Here is an 18,209-nt window from a genome sequence, read left to right on the forward strand (position 1 = left end):
ATGATAAAGATATTTATATCTAAGTTGCGTGGTACAGCTTTAACCTGGTGCTTTGTAATATATTTATTTACTTTTTTTCATATAGATTTCTGCGTCGAGTTTCATATGTCTTTCTTTAGGATACAAGTGCACCACAAACTTGTGCAAATTGCTGGAAACAAAACAGGTTAAACAGAGGGTTTCCATAAAACAAAGACACAATAAAACAAAGAAACAAGGAACCAGAGAAAGAACCTTATAACTTTGAGTAATCATCATGGGGTAATACTGCCATCTGCTGACAGTTTTGGTGAAGTCTTCTTTGTGTTGTAGACTGACTGGTTAATAAGTGACCCGTTTCCATATACTGTCCTGTCTCCTGCTAGCAGATATTAAATATGCATACCTGGCTAATAGAACAATGTCTAACCAGTTTTCTGCACCAAATAGTTAAGAAATAAACATGTTTTAGGATCCATAATAATCCTATTATGGATTGTTGAAGCTGTACAAATGTACAATTTTAAATTGACTTTTGTTATAACTGTGATGATATAAATAACAGACCAAGGAGTTCTTGCAACCCATTGTAAGCATTACATTTAAAAATCTTCTGTAAGTCACCGTAGTTTGCAGTAAGAGCAACACAACTATGGAATGATTTACTGCCTGAAATAAAAAAATTACTGGATTCAAAGTTTTCAAGATGATATAAAACTTATACAAGCGCGTGAGCATCATTATTGTTCTCGTTTGTTTTTATTGTGTTAAAAACAAAGTCAGTAAAAGTGTAAAATAATGATGTGCACAGTTTTCCTTAGTTTGATTTATTTTAGTAATTTTCACACAGAAAGCAATAAATTTGAATGAGCAATAGAATCAACAGCGTTAGTGGTCATCATTGCGGCCTCCACGATGTTCACAGAGAGGCATTGCTTTTGTTTTTGTTTTGTTTTGTACAGCCAAATGTTGTAAAAGTCTCTGCAAACCACTCGAACCCAGGGTTCCAATTATATGATATATCAGACTTCTGTATCGTCATTTGCTTACTGTCAGCGGTGTGATACACAGCCTGCACTGTGTGCTTTAGCAGACTTTAATCAAGACTATTTTGACACAAAGCTGAAACTATAATCTGAGAAAGTCAGTGGGTGTTAGGTGTCAGTGAGTCTGGCTGCAAAGGCGTGACAATGTTATTCAAGACATTTGACATACCTCCTTGAATGACAATGAATTCTTTACAAAAGATGTTGTTGTGGTTAAAACTAATGCCAGCAACAGAAATCGGTCACCTCAAACAGAAATCATATGTGGATTTAGTTTAAATAAATATTGCCACTTTATCATGTATTCAAAGCATTTAGTCGCTCGCTTCAAACAGAAAAGCACAAAAGAGCAAACAGTTGTTCTTTGAACTAAGTTACACCCCTGATGTGGGATTACTGTTCAAAATAATAGGCTTTAGAGTTCATAGCTAAATTTAGAAAGATCACACAATTAATAATGTCCTCAATATGTTTAAATCATACAGGACAGGCAACAGATATGTACTGCTTATTTTTCATATTCTATGCTTACATTTAAAGCAAACCAGATGTCAAACAAGTAGTATTGTCTAAAGCTACTGCTTTGCAAACTAACAACTTTGAGCTGCCCTTAAACCTACTGTTGAAATAAGTGGGCATCATTGCTGTGTTTTTTTTTCCACCTAGTCATGCCCAGGCTCAAACTAGTCATTTTTGTGGCTGATAAACTGTCACACAACTGCAGCAGGCATGCACTGCTACAAAGTGGCTGTGCAACGGTGAAGACAGAATGCAACACAGACTTTGTTCACACCCAGAAGCCAAGCATGTGTGATGACAGCAACTATCTCACACTTTTGAAACTGAACAAAGAGGAAGGGAAACTACTGTGAATTAATAATAGGTATAAATAGGTTAAAACAGTTTGTTGTTCCAAGGAAGTACGTTTTACTGCCGTTGCATGTAAATTTAAACTGAGGCAATTATTCTGTAGGCGTGAAACCGGTTTAGAAAAAAACAAACAAACAAAAAAAAACTGTTGCTTCACTGGTCCACAAACCAACTTATTTAAATATTTCATGTAAAGGACAGAGATATGCATCTCCACAAACAAAAACATGTGTCCATTTAACTTGTAAGTCTAAGTTATGCAAACACATAAGAGTGCTTTTTAAAAAGTATTCATCTGGTATTAACAGATAGTACTTCTTCAGGATTTTTTTTTCCTCCTATATAAATTGTCATTAATTAAATATAACGTGTGTATAAAAGTGAAATTCACTACTTGCTTCAGAATGAAAGACAGCATAAAAGTTTTATAGTACATCAGTTTCGGTACAGCTGTGGTTGACAGATATTCCCCTGTTGCTTCACTGCTTTCATTACTTTCCACTTTTCGACACCGTCTGTATTGCTTTGATCCACTCCTTTCTTTCTTCAGATGTTGCAGCTTGCAGGAAATAGTGAGTCTCATCTGAAGTGATAATCTCAAAGAGGTTTCCGTCAACGTCGTACTTCTTGGCTGAAACCAGGAAACAACAGAAACAAAAGAGGAGTTAAAATAGACGACTAAAAAATATATATACTATACTGACAGCACACTTGAGTTCTGTTTTTTTTTTCTTTTTTTTTGTCTCAGTTGAAAAGCTATATTTACATTCTAACACTAAAATACATCACCCACCATCAGGAACGTACTCCACAGCTGTAACCACAGCTCCTCGGAGATGTATTGAGCCTAGAGGGTCATCGCCCTGACAATAAGGAAGGAGAAAAAAATAGTTTCATGCTGTGCAAAATTTGAGTTCACGCAGCATAGATTGAACCAAGACATTTACCTTTGAAGGATCATAATAGTGCATATAAGCGGGGTCATCTCGAAGTATAAACTTTCGTACCTTCCAGTTTTTTCTTTTGTGTCCCTATGATAAAATAAGTAGTGGTCAGACAATCAAGTTTATTATACATATCAAAATGCTAAATTTAACCCTGGGAATTTTGAATGTGAAACTAAGTTCCTCTTTCGGTAACTGGAATTGATTTTATGTGTTTGAGATGTTTATGGAAGGTGATTTTCCACCAAGGGAACATTGAACAGTGGCAGTCGGGTTTTGTTGTGCCAACAGTTCACCTGTTTGAGCAAGCAGCCTTGTTTTATAATGTTTCCCCTGAATTCGTCCTTCAGCAGAACGTCTTCGTCACTGGAGTAGCCCTCACAGAAGAACCCACTGTCTGTCTGAAAGGACAAAGATGCACATAAATATAACCCATGATGTGAGCAGTCCCCGTCAAAGGTATTCACACCGCTTTAATTTTATTTATTTATTTATTTATTTGTTTTCACATTTTTTCAAGTTATTACCAAAAGTGCAAATAACTCTCATTGAGACTTAATGTGACAGACTGTCAGTCAGCAAAAGTGTTGAGACAGAAACCGTTAAGTTCTACTGCAGATTTTGGTGTGTCTGGATTGTGGTCAGGGCCATTAGCTATAAGCTGTTCCCATAGTAACTCTGACTGTAGTTTTAAGGTTACTGTCCTGCTGAAAAGAGAACATCCATTATAATCTTTTGGATTCTCTAACAGATTTTCTTTCGGGACTTCCCTTCTGGCAAAGTCTAGATTTGCAGTGCTTGACTAAGAGTTGTCCCTGTTAACAGATTCTTCCACCTGAGCTCTGCAGCTCCCCCAGAGTTGCCTTAGGCCTCTTGGCTTCTCTGACTATCCCTCTTTTTGCCAGGCTAGATGCAGTTGTTCCACATTCTCTCCATTTTTGGAAGATGGATTGGACACCATAAGACGTGTGAAAGCTTTGGATATTATTTTATGACACAACCCCGCTTTAAGCTTCTGCACAATTTCATTCCTTTTTATATCTGGTGTGTTCCTTAGTCGTCCTGTCTGGACTGGGTGGGGACTTTCAAAATAAAAGGTGCTGAATACAAGAGCATGCTACGATTTTTGGATAATTATTTGCAAATACATTTTGAAAACCATGCATCATTTTCTTCCTATTCCAATGTCATGCTATACATTATGTTGTGCTTATCTGTCACACATACACACACAAAATCATAGAATCCATACATTGTTTAAATAAAGACATGTTTTTGTTAGTACGCTTTCAGGAGCTGAACTCACAAAGTAGTAGAGAGCTTTTGTCTGATCTAAAAAGGTTGTTTGCTCTCCGCCTTCTGCCCCCTCCTTTGACAGGTCATCCGCAGGCTGGAGGAAGCCCTCAGTCAGAAGCCCCGTTGCTAGCATGAGTGCCTCTGGCCTATTTCTTGCCTTCCCTTTCGAAATCAGCCACTCTATTACCGTCGCGCCTGTGCCAAAAATAAGGAAGCTGTGAAAAAGGGTCAAAGAACAGAAATAAACCTTCCTGCCCACCTATAGTAACATCAAAATAACTTAGAATTCAATACCAGTGAAGCAGTGGTTGAAAATTTGATTATCTTGCTCAAGTTTTAACTCCTTCACTCCGTCGTCCTGGTCTTTCATCAGCGCATACAACTCACTGGGAAAACACAACCAGGATTATTGTTACATTTTCTGTCACTACCCACAAGCACTTAACAGCTCAGTAAGCTTGACCTTCAATTCTCATAATCTAAAACATTTAAGCATCAAATGATTAAGCAGTGAAGCTAAGGAAGTCGGGCCACAAGCATTGTTATATTTGCCTGATACTTGAGCCTATATTGTTCAAAAGTGATTGAAAAGTGATTTAATCCTCATTGACCTTTTCTAAAACTTCTTCTTATGTTTCAGCTGCAAACATGAGATATTCCATGTGTTAGATCAACACAAAGTAGAGCATAATTGTAAAGTGAAAGAAAAGGGAAAGAATATTTTTTACATTCATATTTTTACAAATGTTTGCTTCTTTGCAAAACTTGCTCAAAGGATATATGATTGAGTGGAGAGTGTCTGTGATACTTGTTTTAGTACAAACAATTCCACTGTGACTCATACGAAAGTTAAGGTGAATTTTCCTGCTAGAAAGTGAATTTACTTCCCAGTCTCATTTGTTGTTTTTGTTTTTTTGCAGTCTGTACAAGATATTCTCCCCAGATTGCATTATGTAGTGAAACCAGAAACAAAAGTAGACCTCTTTCCTTATTTCTTGATGACCTTTCACTTCTCTTTCAAAAGACTTCTTCACTTTTGAACATGGGTTTAAGGCTATATTTCTATAGCCTTATGAATTCATAGGCTATTATAGACACTAATGGGGCGGGTCTTTGGCTCCACCCTTCATTCGGTTTGATGTCATGCAATTTTGTGACTTTCTTTCAAAAATGGCTTTTTTTCTTACCACTCTCTTAGAAAGGCACAACTAATATCTATTGTGTCAACCAATTCTCCCTCCTGAGCAGTTCTGATCTTTGCAGGTCTTTCAGAGTTGCAATCAATCCATTCTTCTAGCTAAAACAGGCTGAATACAAATATAACCCTCATATCTATTTGTAGAAATCTTTAAAAAAAAATTGTCTTCACATTGATGCTCTACTTTCTTTTGCCCTACCACATGAAATCCAAAATAAATACAATAAAGCTAGAGGTTACAACAACTAAAGCATTCAAGCAATATGAATACTTTTTCAAGGCACAGTATCAAATTAGCAACTCAACTCTATGTACTGACGTCAAGTACTTCGACTGCAGTAAATATCTTGTATTTTCCCAAAATTACTACCACTCATTTTGTCATTCTGATTAATTATTCTGAAAAAGACTAGATTTGATTTAACTTACGCAAGGTTGACTGTCTCTGGCAGGCGAATGGAGCGTCTGGTGGACTTTCTAGCAAACTTTTTCCCATTGTTCAGGCAGGATAAGAGTCTCCTGATGTCCTTCACCCAAAGTTCTCTCTCCTCCATGTGCGAGGCTTGAAAGAAGTGATCTTGTTTCCTCTCTGTAGTGATCTTGAACACCAGCTAAATCAAGCAAGTTCCATCAGCTACACTTTTCAAGTTTCAGGATTTTCTCGATTGAACATTTTATTCTACACAAAGACAAATAATCAGCTAATGCGAGCAGCAGTTTAGAAGAAAACTACTAAAAGTCTCAATTTTCACAATGATAATGATTATTCTCACAGGTGTAATCCTGCAGCCCTCGTTTTACATTGTAGCTGATGATATTATCCGACACTTTCTTACCGTTCTCTTGTTAAAATCTTGACAGGGACTGATGAGTGTTGCTCCTTTCAGTGGGATCATCCCTTTTGGTGAGTGATCTGTTTTCTTTTTATAGTAATCCAAGCCATCTTCTGACAACACCACCCACACTGCACTCCAGGAGTTCAGCACTGTACCCTGAGGATTGTTTAATACAACAGGAAGCCTTGAGCAAAAAGTGCAAGAGCACTGACAAAGGATGGAGCTGTTCGTGAGGTGTGTTGTGTTTGAAGTAAACGCTTTAATGACTGTTTTAGCACAACTTTGTTGGCATGCGTCTTGCTTCCTATTCTGCACGTCAACTCACAAAAGTTTGTGGATCATACTTTTTGCTTTTGACTGAGTTCTTTAGTTTTTCAATATAGTGCATAGACTTACAAGTTCAGATAAAGTGTGCAGGGAGAGTTTTGGAATGATAGCGTTGTTTATGAATGTTATGTTGATTTTTTTCAGTTTGGTTTTAGGCTTTCTCTTCTCTAATAGAATGAAAATGTTTTTTTTGTTTTTTTTTTCAGGCAGATTTTTTTTTTTTCTAGAAAGCATATTGCTTAAAATACTTAAACAATAGTAGTATTTAACCGTGATGATGATACTTGGAAGCCTTCCTGTAATTTCATGAAAAGTTGTACTTCTGTTAATTTAATTCTGCAATCTGAAAGCAAGTACACAGAAACACGTGGCCAGTTTTGCATTCTGGACAGACGGCACTCTTATCATTTATCGACTGTATTAATCATTCTCTTGTTAAAAAAAAAAAAAACTCTAGACAACAAAGAAGGGAAAAGAGAGAGAGGAAATAAATATATTTTATAAAGTTTGCAATATTTCAGCCTGTTCAGGACATTTGTGTATTAAATTTGATTGTCAGCTGAGGATGTAAGACTTTTTGCACAGACTGTTCATATATCAGGCAACACTTATCAGTCTTCCTCCTGACACTTTGATACTAATTCAACGTGGTGTTTAGCACTGCTGTTGACACCACTTTGCACTGCTGCCTCGCAGCAAAGTAGACCTTAAGTTCACATCTTGGACAAGGGCGTCTCTGGAGGTAGTTTGCGTAATCTTCACATGTATGTGAGACTTCCTGTCTCTCTCACACAGTACACGTTTACTTGGTTCTCATATGCACTTCCCAAGTCATGTACGCTGGGTTAACAGACCATTTTAAATTGCCTTAAGATCCGACAATGTACATGCATGGTTGTCGCCCGGTGATGGACTGGCAAGCTGTGTACCCCACCTCTCGCTTGCTGACTGCTGGAGACAGGCTCTAACCCCACACACCCTCCATGGATTAAGCAGGTGTAGAAGATGGATGGAATAATGTAACTTTTCTGTACTGCCTGGACATTTTCAATTAGAATATAAGGATTTTATTTGTTTGAGCAAGCATCAGGATTTTATTTAACACCCTTTTATGACGCTGTTTCTCAAACCTGCCTTAATTTCTATGATTAAATAAAGACTCATGTTGTAATCACCTGCTTGCACAATAGTTTTTTCATGATGGGAGAGGCTTTCAAATGCGTATACTTTCATTTAAACAATAAATGACACCAGTCAATAATTGACATTTCAGATCTAAGATTTCAAACGATTGTTGAATTGAAATCGAACTGACACAGCTTTAAATGACTTAAAAATAAAGTGCAACAAATGAAAGAAACACATGCTGATGAAAACAGGGAAATAATATTTATCTGACTCCATGCAAACAAAAAGCTCATAAAGTGAAAACTCCACCTCTGTTTGACATTTTAGTTGGGTAGAGAGCAAAATTCACACCTTGCTCAAAGTGAAGAAAGAACATATGAGCGTAGGTAGTGTTAAAAAAAAATAAAAAATTCATTGCGCTCATTGAAAATGGCGTGTACACACACAACTAGTCCCAGAAGTCAAACTTAGCTCTGCTGTGTTATTGTGGATTTTACTCGATTCAAACGTATTGCATAGTTTGACTATGAAGTTCTTCTCTCTAGTTGCAACAGTGCAGAATAAACCTAAAAACACGAGAGGGGTATTTCATGTTTTACTTTCAGCTCTAATAGGAACTTGAGCTTCTGTTTTGACTGCAGAACAGAAGTGTGCATTTCTGTGTTGTGCTGGGACTTTGTGCCATCTGTTCCTCTATTCAAATGTTGGTCTTAGCAAAGCTACAACATTCAGTATGATTTCCCAGTGCTTGTCCTCAATATATTGGTCGTTTGGTCTTTCAAATTTGCTGTTGTCATTTCTTAATATGAAAGTCCATATTAGTACGTTAGTGATATATGAATAAAGCGTATAACTTTTTTTTCTTTCTCTGAAACAACAGCCCATTGTTTGAACCTCAAGGCTAAACATTTATATTTGCATATAATGGGACCAAAATGAAACTTGAAGTTTTAGTGTTACGACAGCTGTCAAGAGTCTGAAAATAATTCTTTATAAGAGTTTATGTTAGTGGTGGATCGAAGTGTACAACATATTAGGAGGTGAGGTGTATTTTTATGTCGATGTTCTTACCTTTTTAACAAGGTATCCCTCTCTGATCTCTTGTGGCTCCATTATTGGGCTCTCTGCTGCCGTCTGCTGCAACTTGTCACTTTTTAGTGACTGTCAAAAGCATTTCATATCCATTTAACCTACTCCCTCTGCCACCCCCTTTTCTCTCTCTCTCTCTGTCTATATCGCGCTCTTCCTCTCTTTCTCTCTCGCCCCTTCTCTATCGCGTGGCGATTGAGAGGGGGCGTGTGTTTGTGAAAGCCACAGACACTGAAACCCAGAAGCAGGAAATGCGAGCAATGGGTGTGATAAAGATAACTGGTCAACCATCTTCCTGTTGTCAAATATATTATTAGTCACCGCTGAAGATTCGTGGGTGTCTGAGAACTTTTCTGTTCAACTGAATCCAAAAATGGGGCTCAACAGTCTGGATGTCTTAGTATGTTTTATTGTGGTCACATTAAAATTTGAAAAAATGCAGTGGGAGACAAATGTGTTCATCTTCCAGTAAAGTCCCGCTGATGTAGAAACGTTCACATCTAAAATAGTTTCACAAGACCTTATTACAAACATTAGGTTTACATTTTTTTCCTTATAATTCTGTCTTTCTACTTGTAGCTAGTTTCATTTTTGTTACTTTCAATTCTAAAATTTCATATAGAAAGAACAAGCTGCAGAGGTTTTGGATATGTCTTAAAGTCTTGTTTATTTCTTTGATCATTTACATTATATGGAACAGTTTAATTGTCTTCGGTCACGAGAACAACCTAACGGATTAATCTTGATGCTATTTACCACCACATGTTTTAAGCAATTAAAACATGGACATTTTTAAAAAGCAAGTAAAAATACATATTTTCTAGTCAAAGGATGTGACTGTTTAAATTTGTATAAGGGTGGATTAATTCTAATACCTGCCCTTAGTCAGGTATTAGTTTCCATGTATTTCTGGAAATTGGAAGTTCCTCTTTTTCTAAATTACTCAATGTTCCCTTGTCATGTCAAAGTTGCAAAGTTGAACTGGAAGTGGAAACATTTCGTGTAAGATTTAAAAATAGAATGCATGACAGGATATTTAAAAGGCTGAATAATTCATGCAAACTTGTTCACGAGGAAAAAAAAGCCATTGGGAAACAAAAAACAAACAAACAAAAAAACACCATATATGGTGGATTGTGCATCATGTCGAAGCAGTTGCTGCACAAAGTTTCCGTTTACACCATACTAGGAAATGATATCTGTGATGTAAGCTGTTGTCATCATGGTCAACAGCCGCTTCCATCATGGGCTCACCACCCCACAGAAGATGATGGGTGGCTAAATGACGTGTCAGTTTGCATGAAAGAACATGAGGAACATTTTGTTCAGCAAACTTAACCACAGGTTTTTCTACCTGAGATGTCTTGAGTGACATAAGTCCAAAATGAGTCAGAGTGCATGGTTTCAGTTTCTAATACAATATTATAAAGTAATTTTCTTGTTGGATGTTGTAATGATACCTCTAGAGGGCACTGTTAGTTCATTGAAATCTGATCAAACTGATTGCATCAGAGGTACATTATATTGGATAGCAAAATATGAAATCAGAAAAAAAGAGTAAACAAGCAAGAGTTTGCTAAGTCAATTCAAAAAAGGAAATGTTTATACATTCATCGCACACATGGATTTCAACCATTTCTTTTCCAACCATCTATTTCTGTTGATTATGGCATGCAGCACAGGATGCTTTATTCCATTTAATTCAGTTTATTTAAGCGCCAATTGACAATGTCGTCTGAAGGCCCGTTAAAAAACAAGTCATTTCAATTCAATCACACACATATTCCCAGTGATCCTAGCTATCAAACAGTGCATTTAGTTCAGTTCATTCAAAGAAAAAGCTTTAAGAAGTTTTTTGTTTAAGGAAACCAAGCAGGGTTTGAAGAATTTTGAATTAATATGAATTCGACAACATTTAATTTACCTTTGGGATCAATAAAGAAGAGAGGAACAGGATTCAAGGGACGTGTAGGAAGGTGTCTATCATATATGAGCAGGAAACTTGTACTATATTTTACTACTTTTTGAAATATGTCATCAGTTGTTTAAAAAGAATACTCTTCAGTTTTTTTTTNCATAAAAGTTTTATAGTACATCAGTTTCGGTACAGCTGTGGTTGACAGATATTCCCCTGTTGCTTCACTGCTTTCATTACTTTCCACTTTTCGACACCGTCTGTATTGCTTTGATCCACTCCTTTCTTTCTTCAGATGTTGCAGCTTGCAGGAAATAGTGAGTCTCATCTGAAGTGATAATCTCAAAGAGGTTTCCGTCAACGTCGTACTTCTTGGCTGAAACCAGGAAACAACAGAAACAAAAGAGGAGTTAAAATAGACGACTAAAAAATATATATACTATACTGACAGCACACTTGAGTTCTGTTTTTTTTTTCTTTTTTTTTGTCTCAGTTGAAAAGCTATATTTACATTCTAACACTAAAATACATCACCCACCATCAGGCACGTACTCCACAGCTGTAACCACAGCTCCTCGGAGATGTATTGAGCCTAGAGGGTCATCGCCCTGACAATAAGGAAGGAGAAAAAAATAGTTTCATGCTGTGCAAAATTTGAGTTCACGCAGCATAGATTGAACCAAGACATTTACCTTTGAAGGATCATAATAGTGCATATAAGCGGGGTCATCTCGAAGTATAAACTTTCGTACCTTCCAGTTTTTTCTTTTGTGTCCCTATGATAAAATAAGTAGTGGTCAGACAATCAAGTTTATTATACATATCAAAATGCTAAATTTAACCCTGGGAATTTTGAATGTGAAACTAAGTTCCTCTTTCGGTAACTGGAATTGATTTTATGTGTTTGAGATGTTTATGGAAGGTGATTTTCCACCAAGGGAACATTGAACAGTGGCAGTCGGGTTTTGTTGTGCCAACAGTTCACCTGTTTGAGCAAGCAGCCTTGTTTTATAATGTTTCCCCTGAATTCGTCCTTCAGCAGAACGTCTTCGTCACTGGAGTAGCCCTCACAGAAGAACCCACTGTCTGTCTGAAAGGACAAAGATGCACATAAATATAACCCATGATGTGAGCAGTCCCTGGCAAAGGTATTCACACCGCTTTAATTTTATTTAGTTATTTATTTATTTTCACATTTTTTCAAGTTATTACCAAAAGTGCAAATAACTCTCATTGTGACTTAATGTGACAGACTGTCAGTCAGCAAAAGTGTTGAGACAGAAACCGTCAAGCTCTACTGCAAATTTTGGTGTGTCTGGATTGTGGTCAGGGCCATTAGCTATAAGCTGTTCCCATAGTAACTCTGACTGTAGTTTTAAGGTTACTGTCCTGCTGAAAAGAGAACAACCATTATAATCTTTTGGATTCTCTAACAGATTTTCTTTCAGGACTTCCCTTCTGGCAAAGTCTAGATTTGCAGTGTTTGACTAAGAGTTGTCCCTGTTAACAGATTCTTCCACCTGAGCTCTGCAGCTCCCCCAGAGTTACCTTAGGCCTCTTGGCTTCTCTGACTATCCCTCTCTTTGCCAGGCTAGATGCAGTTGTTCCACATTCTCTCCATTTTTGGAAGATGGATTGGACACCATAAGACGTGTGAAAGCTTTGGATATTATTTTATGACACAACCCTGCTTTAAGCTTCTGCACAATTTCATTCCTTTTTATATCTGGTGTGTTCCTTAGTCGTCCTGTCTGGACTGGGTGGGGACTTTCAAAATAAAAGGTGCTGAATACAAGAGCATGCTACGATTTTTGGATAATTATTTGCAAATACATTTTGAAAACCATGCATCATTTTCTTCCTATTCCAATGTCATGCTATACATTATGTTGTGCTTATCTGTCACACATACACACACAAAATCATAGAATCCATACATTGTTTAAATAAAGACATGTTTTTGTTAGTACGCTTTCAGGAGCTGAACTCACAAAGTAGTAGAGAGCTTTTGTCTGATCTAAAAAGGTTGTTTGCTCTCCGCCTTCTGCCCCCTCCTTTGACAGGTCATCCGCAGGCTGGAGGAAGCCCTCAGTCAGAAGCCCCGTTGCTAGCATGAGTGCCTCTGGCCTATTTCTTGCCTTCCCTTTCGAAATCAGCCACTCTATTACCGTCGCGCCTGTGCCAAAAATAAGGAAGCTGTGAAAAAGGGTCAAAGAACAGAAATAAACCTTCCTGCCCACCTATAGTAACATCAAAATAACTTAGAATTCAATACCAGTGAAGCAGTGGTTGAAAATTTGATTATCTTGCTCAAGTTTTAACTCCTTCACTCCGTCGTCCTGGTCTTTCATCAGCGCATACAACTCACTGGGAAAACACAACCAGGATTATTGTTACATTTTCTGTCACTACCCACAAGCACTTAACAGCTCAGTAAGCTTGACCTTCAATTCTCATAATCTAAAACATTTAAGCATCAAATGATTAAGCAGTGAAGCTAAGGAAGTCGGGCCACAAGCATTGTTATATTTGCCTGATACTTGAGCCTATATTGTTCAAACAGTGCCTTGAAAAGTGATTTAATCCTCATTGACCTTTTCTAAAACTTCTTCTTATGTTTCAGCTGCAAACGTGAGATATTCCATGTGTTAGATCAACACAAAGTAGAGCATAATTGTAAAGTCAAAGAAAAGGGAAAGAATATTTTTTACATTCATATTTTTACAAATGTTTGCTTCTTTGCACAAATTTGCTCAAAGGATATATGATAGAGTGGAGAGTGTCTGTGATACTTGTTTTAGTACAAACAATTCCACTGTGACTCATACGAAAGTTAAGGTGAATTTTCCTGCTAGAAAGTGAATTTACTTCCCAGTCTCATTTGTTGTTTTTGTTTTTTTGCAGTCTGTACAAGATATTCTCCCCAGATTGCATTATGTAGTGAAACCAGAAACAAAAGTAGACCTCTTTCCTTATTTCTTGATGACCTTTCACTTCTCTTTCAAAAGACTTCTTCACTTTTGAACATGGGTTTAAGGCTATATTTCTATAGCCTTATGAATTCATAGGCTATTATAGACACTAATGGGGCGGGTCTTTGGCTCCACCCTTCATTCGGTTTGATGTCATGCAATTTTGTGACTTTCTTTCAAAAATGGCTTTTTTTCTTACCACTCTCTTAGAAAGGCACAACTAATATCTATTGTGTCAACCAATTCTCCCTCCTGAGCAGTTCTGATCTTTGCAGGTCTTTCAGAGTTGCAATCAATCCATTCTTCTAGCTAAAACAGGCTGAATACAAATATAACCCTCATATCTATTTGTAGAAATCTTTAAAAAAAAATTGTCTTCACATTGATGCTCTACTTTCTTTTGCCCTACCACATGAAATCCAAAATAAATACAATAAAGCTAGAGGTTACAACAACTAAAGCATTCAAGCAATATGAATACTTTTTCAAGGCACAGTATCAAATTAGCAACTCAACTCTATGTACTGACGTCAAGTACTTCGACTGCAGTAAATATCTTGTATTTTCCCAAAATTACTACCACTCATTTTGTCATTCTGATTAATTATTCTGAAAAAGACTAGATTTGATTTAACTTACGCAAGGTTGACTGTCTCTGGCAGGCGAATGGAGCGTCTGGTGGACTTTCTAGCAAACTTTTTCCCATTGTTCAGGCAGGATAAGAGTCTCCTGATGTCCTTCACCCAAAGTTCTCTCTCCTCCATGTGCGAGGCTTGAAAGAAGTGATCTTGTTTCCTCTCTGTAGTGATCTTGAACACCAGCTAAATCAAGCAAGTTCCATCAGCTACACTTTTCAAGTTTCAGGATTTTCTCGATTGAACATTTTATTCTACACAAAGACAAATAATCAGCTAATGCGAGCAGCAGTTTAGAAGAAAACTACTAAAAGTCTCAATTTTCACAATGATAATGATTATTCTCACAGGTGTAATCCTGCAGCCCTCGTTTTACATTGTAGCTGATGATATTATCCGACACTTTCTTACCGTTCTCTTGTTAAAATCTTGACAGGGACTGATGAGTGTTGCTCCTTTCAGTGGGATCATCCCTTTTGGTGAGTGATCTGTTTTCTTTTTATAGTAATCCAAGCCATCTTCTGACAACACCACCCACACTGCACTCCAGGAGTTCAGCACTGTACCCTGAGGATTGTTTAATACAACAGGAAGCCTTGAGCAAAAAGTGCAAGAGCACTGACAAAGGATGGAGCTGTTCGTGAGGTGTGTTGTGTTTGAAGTAAACGCTTTAATGACTGTTTTAGCACAACTTTGTTGGCATGCGTCTTGCTTCCTATTCTGCACGTCAACTCACAAAAGTTTGTGGATCATACTTTTTGCTTTTGACTGAGTTCTTTAGTTTTTCAATATAGTGCATAGACTTACAAGTTCAGATAAAGTGTGCAGGGAGAGTTTTGGAATGATAGCGTTGTTTATGAATGTTATGTTGATTTTTTTCAGTTTGGTTTTAGGCTTTCTCTTCTCTAATAGAATGAAAATGTTTTTTTTGTTTTTTTTTTCAGGCAGATTTTTTTTTTTTCTAGAAAGCATATTGCTTAAAATACTTAAACAATAGTAGTATTTAACCGTGATGATGATACTTGGAAGCCTTCCTGTAATTTCATGAAAAGTTGTACTTCTGTTAATTTAATTCTGCAATCTGAAAGCAAGTACACAGAAACACGTGGCCAGTTTTGCATTCTGGACAGACGGCACTCTTATCATTTATCGACTGTATTAATCATTCTCTTGTTAAAAAAAAAAAAAACTCTAGACAACAAAGAAGGGAAAAGAGAGAGAGGAAATAAATATATTTTATAAAGTTTGCAATATTTCAGCCTGTTCAGGACATTTGTGTATTAAATTTGATTGTCAGCTGAGGATGTAAGACTTTTTGCACAGACTGTTCATATATCAGGCAACACTTATCAGTCTTCCTCCTGACACTTTGATACTAATTCAACGTGGTGTTTAGCACTGCTGTTGACACCACTTTGCACTGCTGCCTCGCAGCAAAGTAGACCTTAAGTTCACATCTTGGACAAGGGCGTCTCTGGAGGTAGTTTGCGTAATCTTCACATGTATGTGAGACTTCCTGTCTCTCTCACACAGTACACGTTTACTTGGTTCTCATATGCACTTCCCAAGTCATGTACGCTGGGTTAACAGACCATTTTAAATTGCCTTAAGATCCGACAATGTACATGCATGGTTGTCGCCCGGTGATGGACTGGCAAGCTGTGTACCCCACCTCTCGCTTGCTGACTGCTGGAGACAGGCTCTAACCCCACACACCCTCCATGGATTAAGCAGGTGTAGAAGATGGATGGAATAATGTAACTTTTCTGTACTGCCTGGACATTTTCAATTAGAATATAAGGATTTTATTTGTTTGAGCAAGCATCAGGATTTTATTTAACACCCTTTTATGACGCTGTTTCTCAAACCTGCCTTAATTTCTATGATTAAATAAAGACTCATGTTGTAATCACCTGCTTGCACAATAGTTTTTTCATGATGGGAGAGGCTTTCAAATGCGTATACTTTCATTTAAACAATAAATGACACCAGTCAATAATTGACATTTCAGATCTAAGATTTCAAACGATTGTTGAATTGAAATCGAACTGACACAGCTTTAAATGACTTAAAAATAAAGTGCAACAAATGAAAGAAACACATGCTGATGAAAACAGGGAAATAATATTTATCTGACTCCATGCAAACAAAAAGCTCATAAAGTGAAAACTCCACCTCTGTTTGACATTTTAGTTGGGTAGAGAGCAAAATTCACACCTTGCTCAAAGTGAAGAAAGAACATATGAGCGTAGGTAGTGTTAAAAAAAAATAAAAAATTCATTGCGCTCATTGAAAATGGCGTGTACACACACAACTAGTCCCAGAAGTCAAACTTAGCTCTGCTGTGTTATTGTGGATTTTACTCGATTCAAACGTATTGCATAGTTTGACTATGAAGTTCTTCTCTCTAGTTGCAACAGTGCAGAATAAACCTAAAAACACGAGAGGGGTATTTCATGTTTTACTTTCAGCTCTAATAGGAACTTGAGCTTCTGTTTTGACTGCAGAACAGAAGTGTGCATTTCTGTGTTGTGCTGGGACTTTGTGCCATCTGTTCCTCTATTCAAATGTTGGTCTTAGCAAAGCTACAACATTCAGTATGATTTCCCAGTGCTTGTCCTCAATATATTGGTCGTTTGGTCTTTCAAATTTGCTGTTGTCATTTCTTAATATGAAAGTCCATATTAGTACGTTAGTGATATATGAATAAAGCGTATAACTTTTTTTTCTTTCTCTGAAACAACAGCCCATTGTTTGAACCTCAAGACTAAACATTTATATTTACATATAATGGGACCAAAATGAAACTTGAAGTTTTAGTGTTACGACAGCTGTCAAGAGTCTGAAAATAATTCTTTATAAGAGTTTATGTTAGTGGTGGATCGAAGTGTACAACATATTAGGAGGTGAGGTGTATTTTTATGTCGATGTTCTTACCTTTTTAACAAGGTATCCCTCTCTGATCTCTTGTGGCTCCATTATTGGGCTCTCTGCTGCCGTCTGCTGCAACTTGTCACTTTTTAGTGACTGTCAAAAGCATTTCATATCCATTTAACCTACTCCCTCTGCCACCCCCTTTTCTCTCTCTCTCTCTGTCTATATCGCGCTCTTCCTCTCTTTCTCTCTCGCCCCTTCTCTATCGCGTGGCGATTGAGAGGGGGCGTGTGTTTGTGAAAGCCACAGACACTGAAACCCAGAAGCAGGAAATGCGAGCAATGGGTGTGATAAAGATAACTGGTCAACTATCTTCCTGTTGTCAAATACATTATTAGTCACTGCTGAAGATTGGTGGATGTCTGAGAACTTTTCTGTTCAACTGAATCCAAAAATGGGGCTCAACAGTCTGGATGTCTTAGTATGTTTTATTGTGGTCACATTAAAATTTGAAAAAATGCAGTGGGAGACAAATGTGTTCATCTTCCAGTAAAGTCCCGCTGATGTAGAAACGTTCACATCTAAAATAGTTTCACAAGACCTTATTACAAACATTAGGTTTACATTTTTTTCCTTATAATTCTGTCTTTCTACTTGTAGCTAGTTTCATTTTTGTTACTTTCAATTCTAAAATTTCATATAGAAAGAACAAGCTGCAGAGGTTTTGGATATGTCTTAAAGTCTTGTTTATTTCTTTGATCATTTACATTATATGGAACAGTTTAATTGTCTTCGGTCACGAGAACAACCTAACGGATTAATCTTGATGCTATTTACCACCACATGTTTTAAGCAATTAAAACATGGACATTTTTAAAAAGCAAGTAAAAATACATATTTTCTAGTCAAAGGATGTGACTGTTTAAATTTGTATAAGGGTGGATTAATTCTAATACCTGCCCTTAGTCAGGTATTAGTTTCCATGTATTTCTGGAAACTGGAAGTTCCTCTTTTTCTAAATTACTCAATGTTCCCTTGTCATGTCAAAGTTGCAAAGTTGAACTGGAAGTGGAAACATTTCGTGTAAGATTTAAAAATAG

At 37.0% G+C, this 18,209-nt stretch overlaps 2 protein-coding genes across 2 annotated transcripts; both read right to left on the reverse strand.

Annotated features, from left to right (window-relative positions):
• Nucleotides 1-1,276: 1,276 nt before the first annotated feature.
• On the reverse strand, nt 1,277-8,860 carry LOC103133519 (pleckstrin-like). The gene is made up of 9 exons (XM_007545282.2): nt 8,696-8,860; nt 6,170-6,325; nt 5,763-5,944; nt 4,430-4,521; nt 4,146-4,330; nt 3,136-3,240; nt 2,843-2,926; nt 2,689-2,758; nt 1,277-2,526 (listed from the first exon to the last, which is right to left on the reverse strand). Exons 1-9 carry the CDS (start codon nt 8,735-8,737, stop codon nt 2,387-2,389), a joined length of 1,056 nt encoding a protein of 351 aa, XP_007545344.1. The 5' UTR covers nt 8,738-8,860; the 3' UTR covers nt 1,277-2,386.
• Nucleotides 8,861-10,807: 1,947 nt separating this feature from the next.
• plek (pleckstrin) lies at nt 10,808-17,332 on the reverse strand. The gene is made up of 9 exons (XM_007545281.2): nt 17,173-17,332; nt 14,647-14,802; nt 14,240-14,421; nt 12,904-12,995; nt 12,620-12,804; nt 11,614-11,718; nt 11,321-11,404; nt 11,167-11,236; nt 10,808-11,004 (listed from the first exon to the last, which is right to left on the reverse strand). Exons 1-9 carry the CDS (start codon nt 17,212-17,214, stop codon nt 10,865-10,867), a joined length of 1,056 nt encoding a protein of 351 aa, XP_007545343.1. The 5' UTR covers nt 17,215-17,332; the 3' UTR covers nt 10,808-10,864.
• Nucleotides 17,333-18,209: the final 877 nt, after the last annotated feature.

Source organism: Poecilia formosa, unplaced genomic scaffold (assembly GCF_000485575.1).
Source record: "Poecilia formosa unplaced genomic scaffold, Poecilia_formosa-5.1.2 Scaffold12, whole genome shotgun sequence".
In the NCBI taxonomy this organism is placed as follows: Eukaryota; Metazoa; Chordata; class Actinopteri; order Cyprinodontiformes; family Poeciliidae; genus Poecilia; species Poecilia formosa.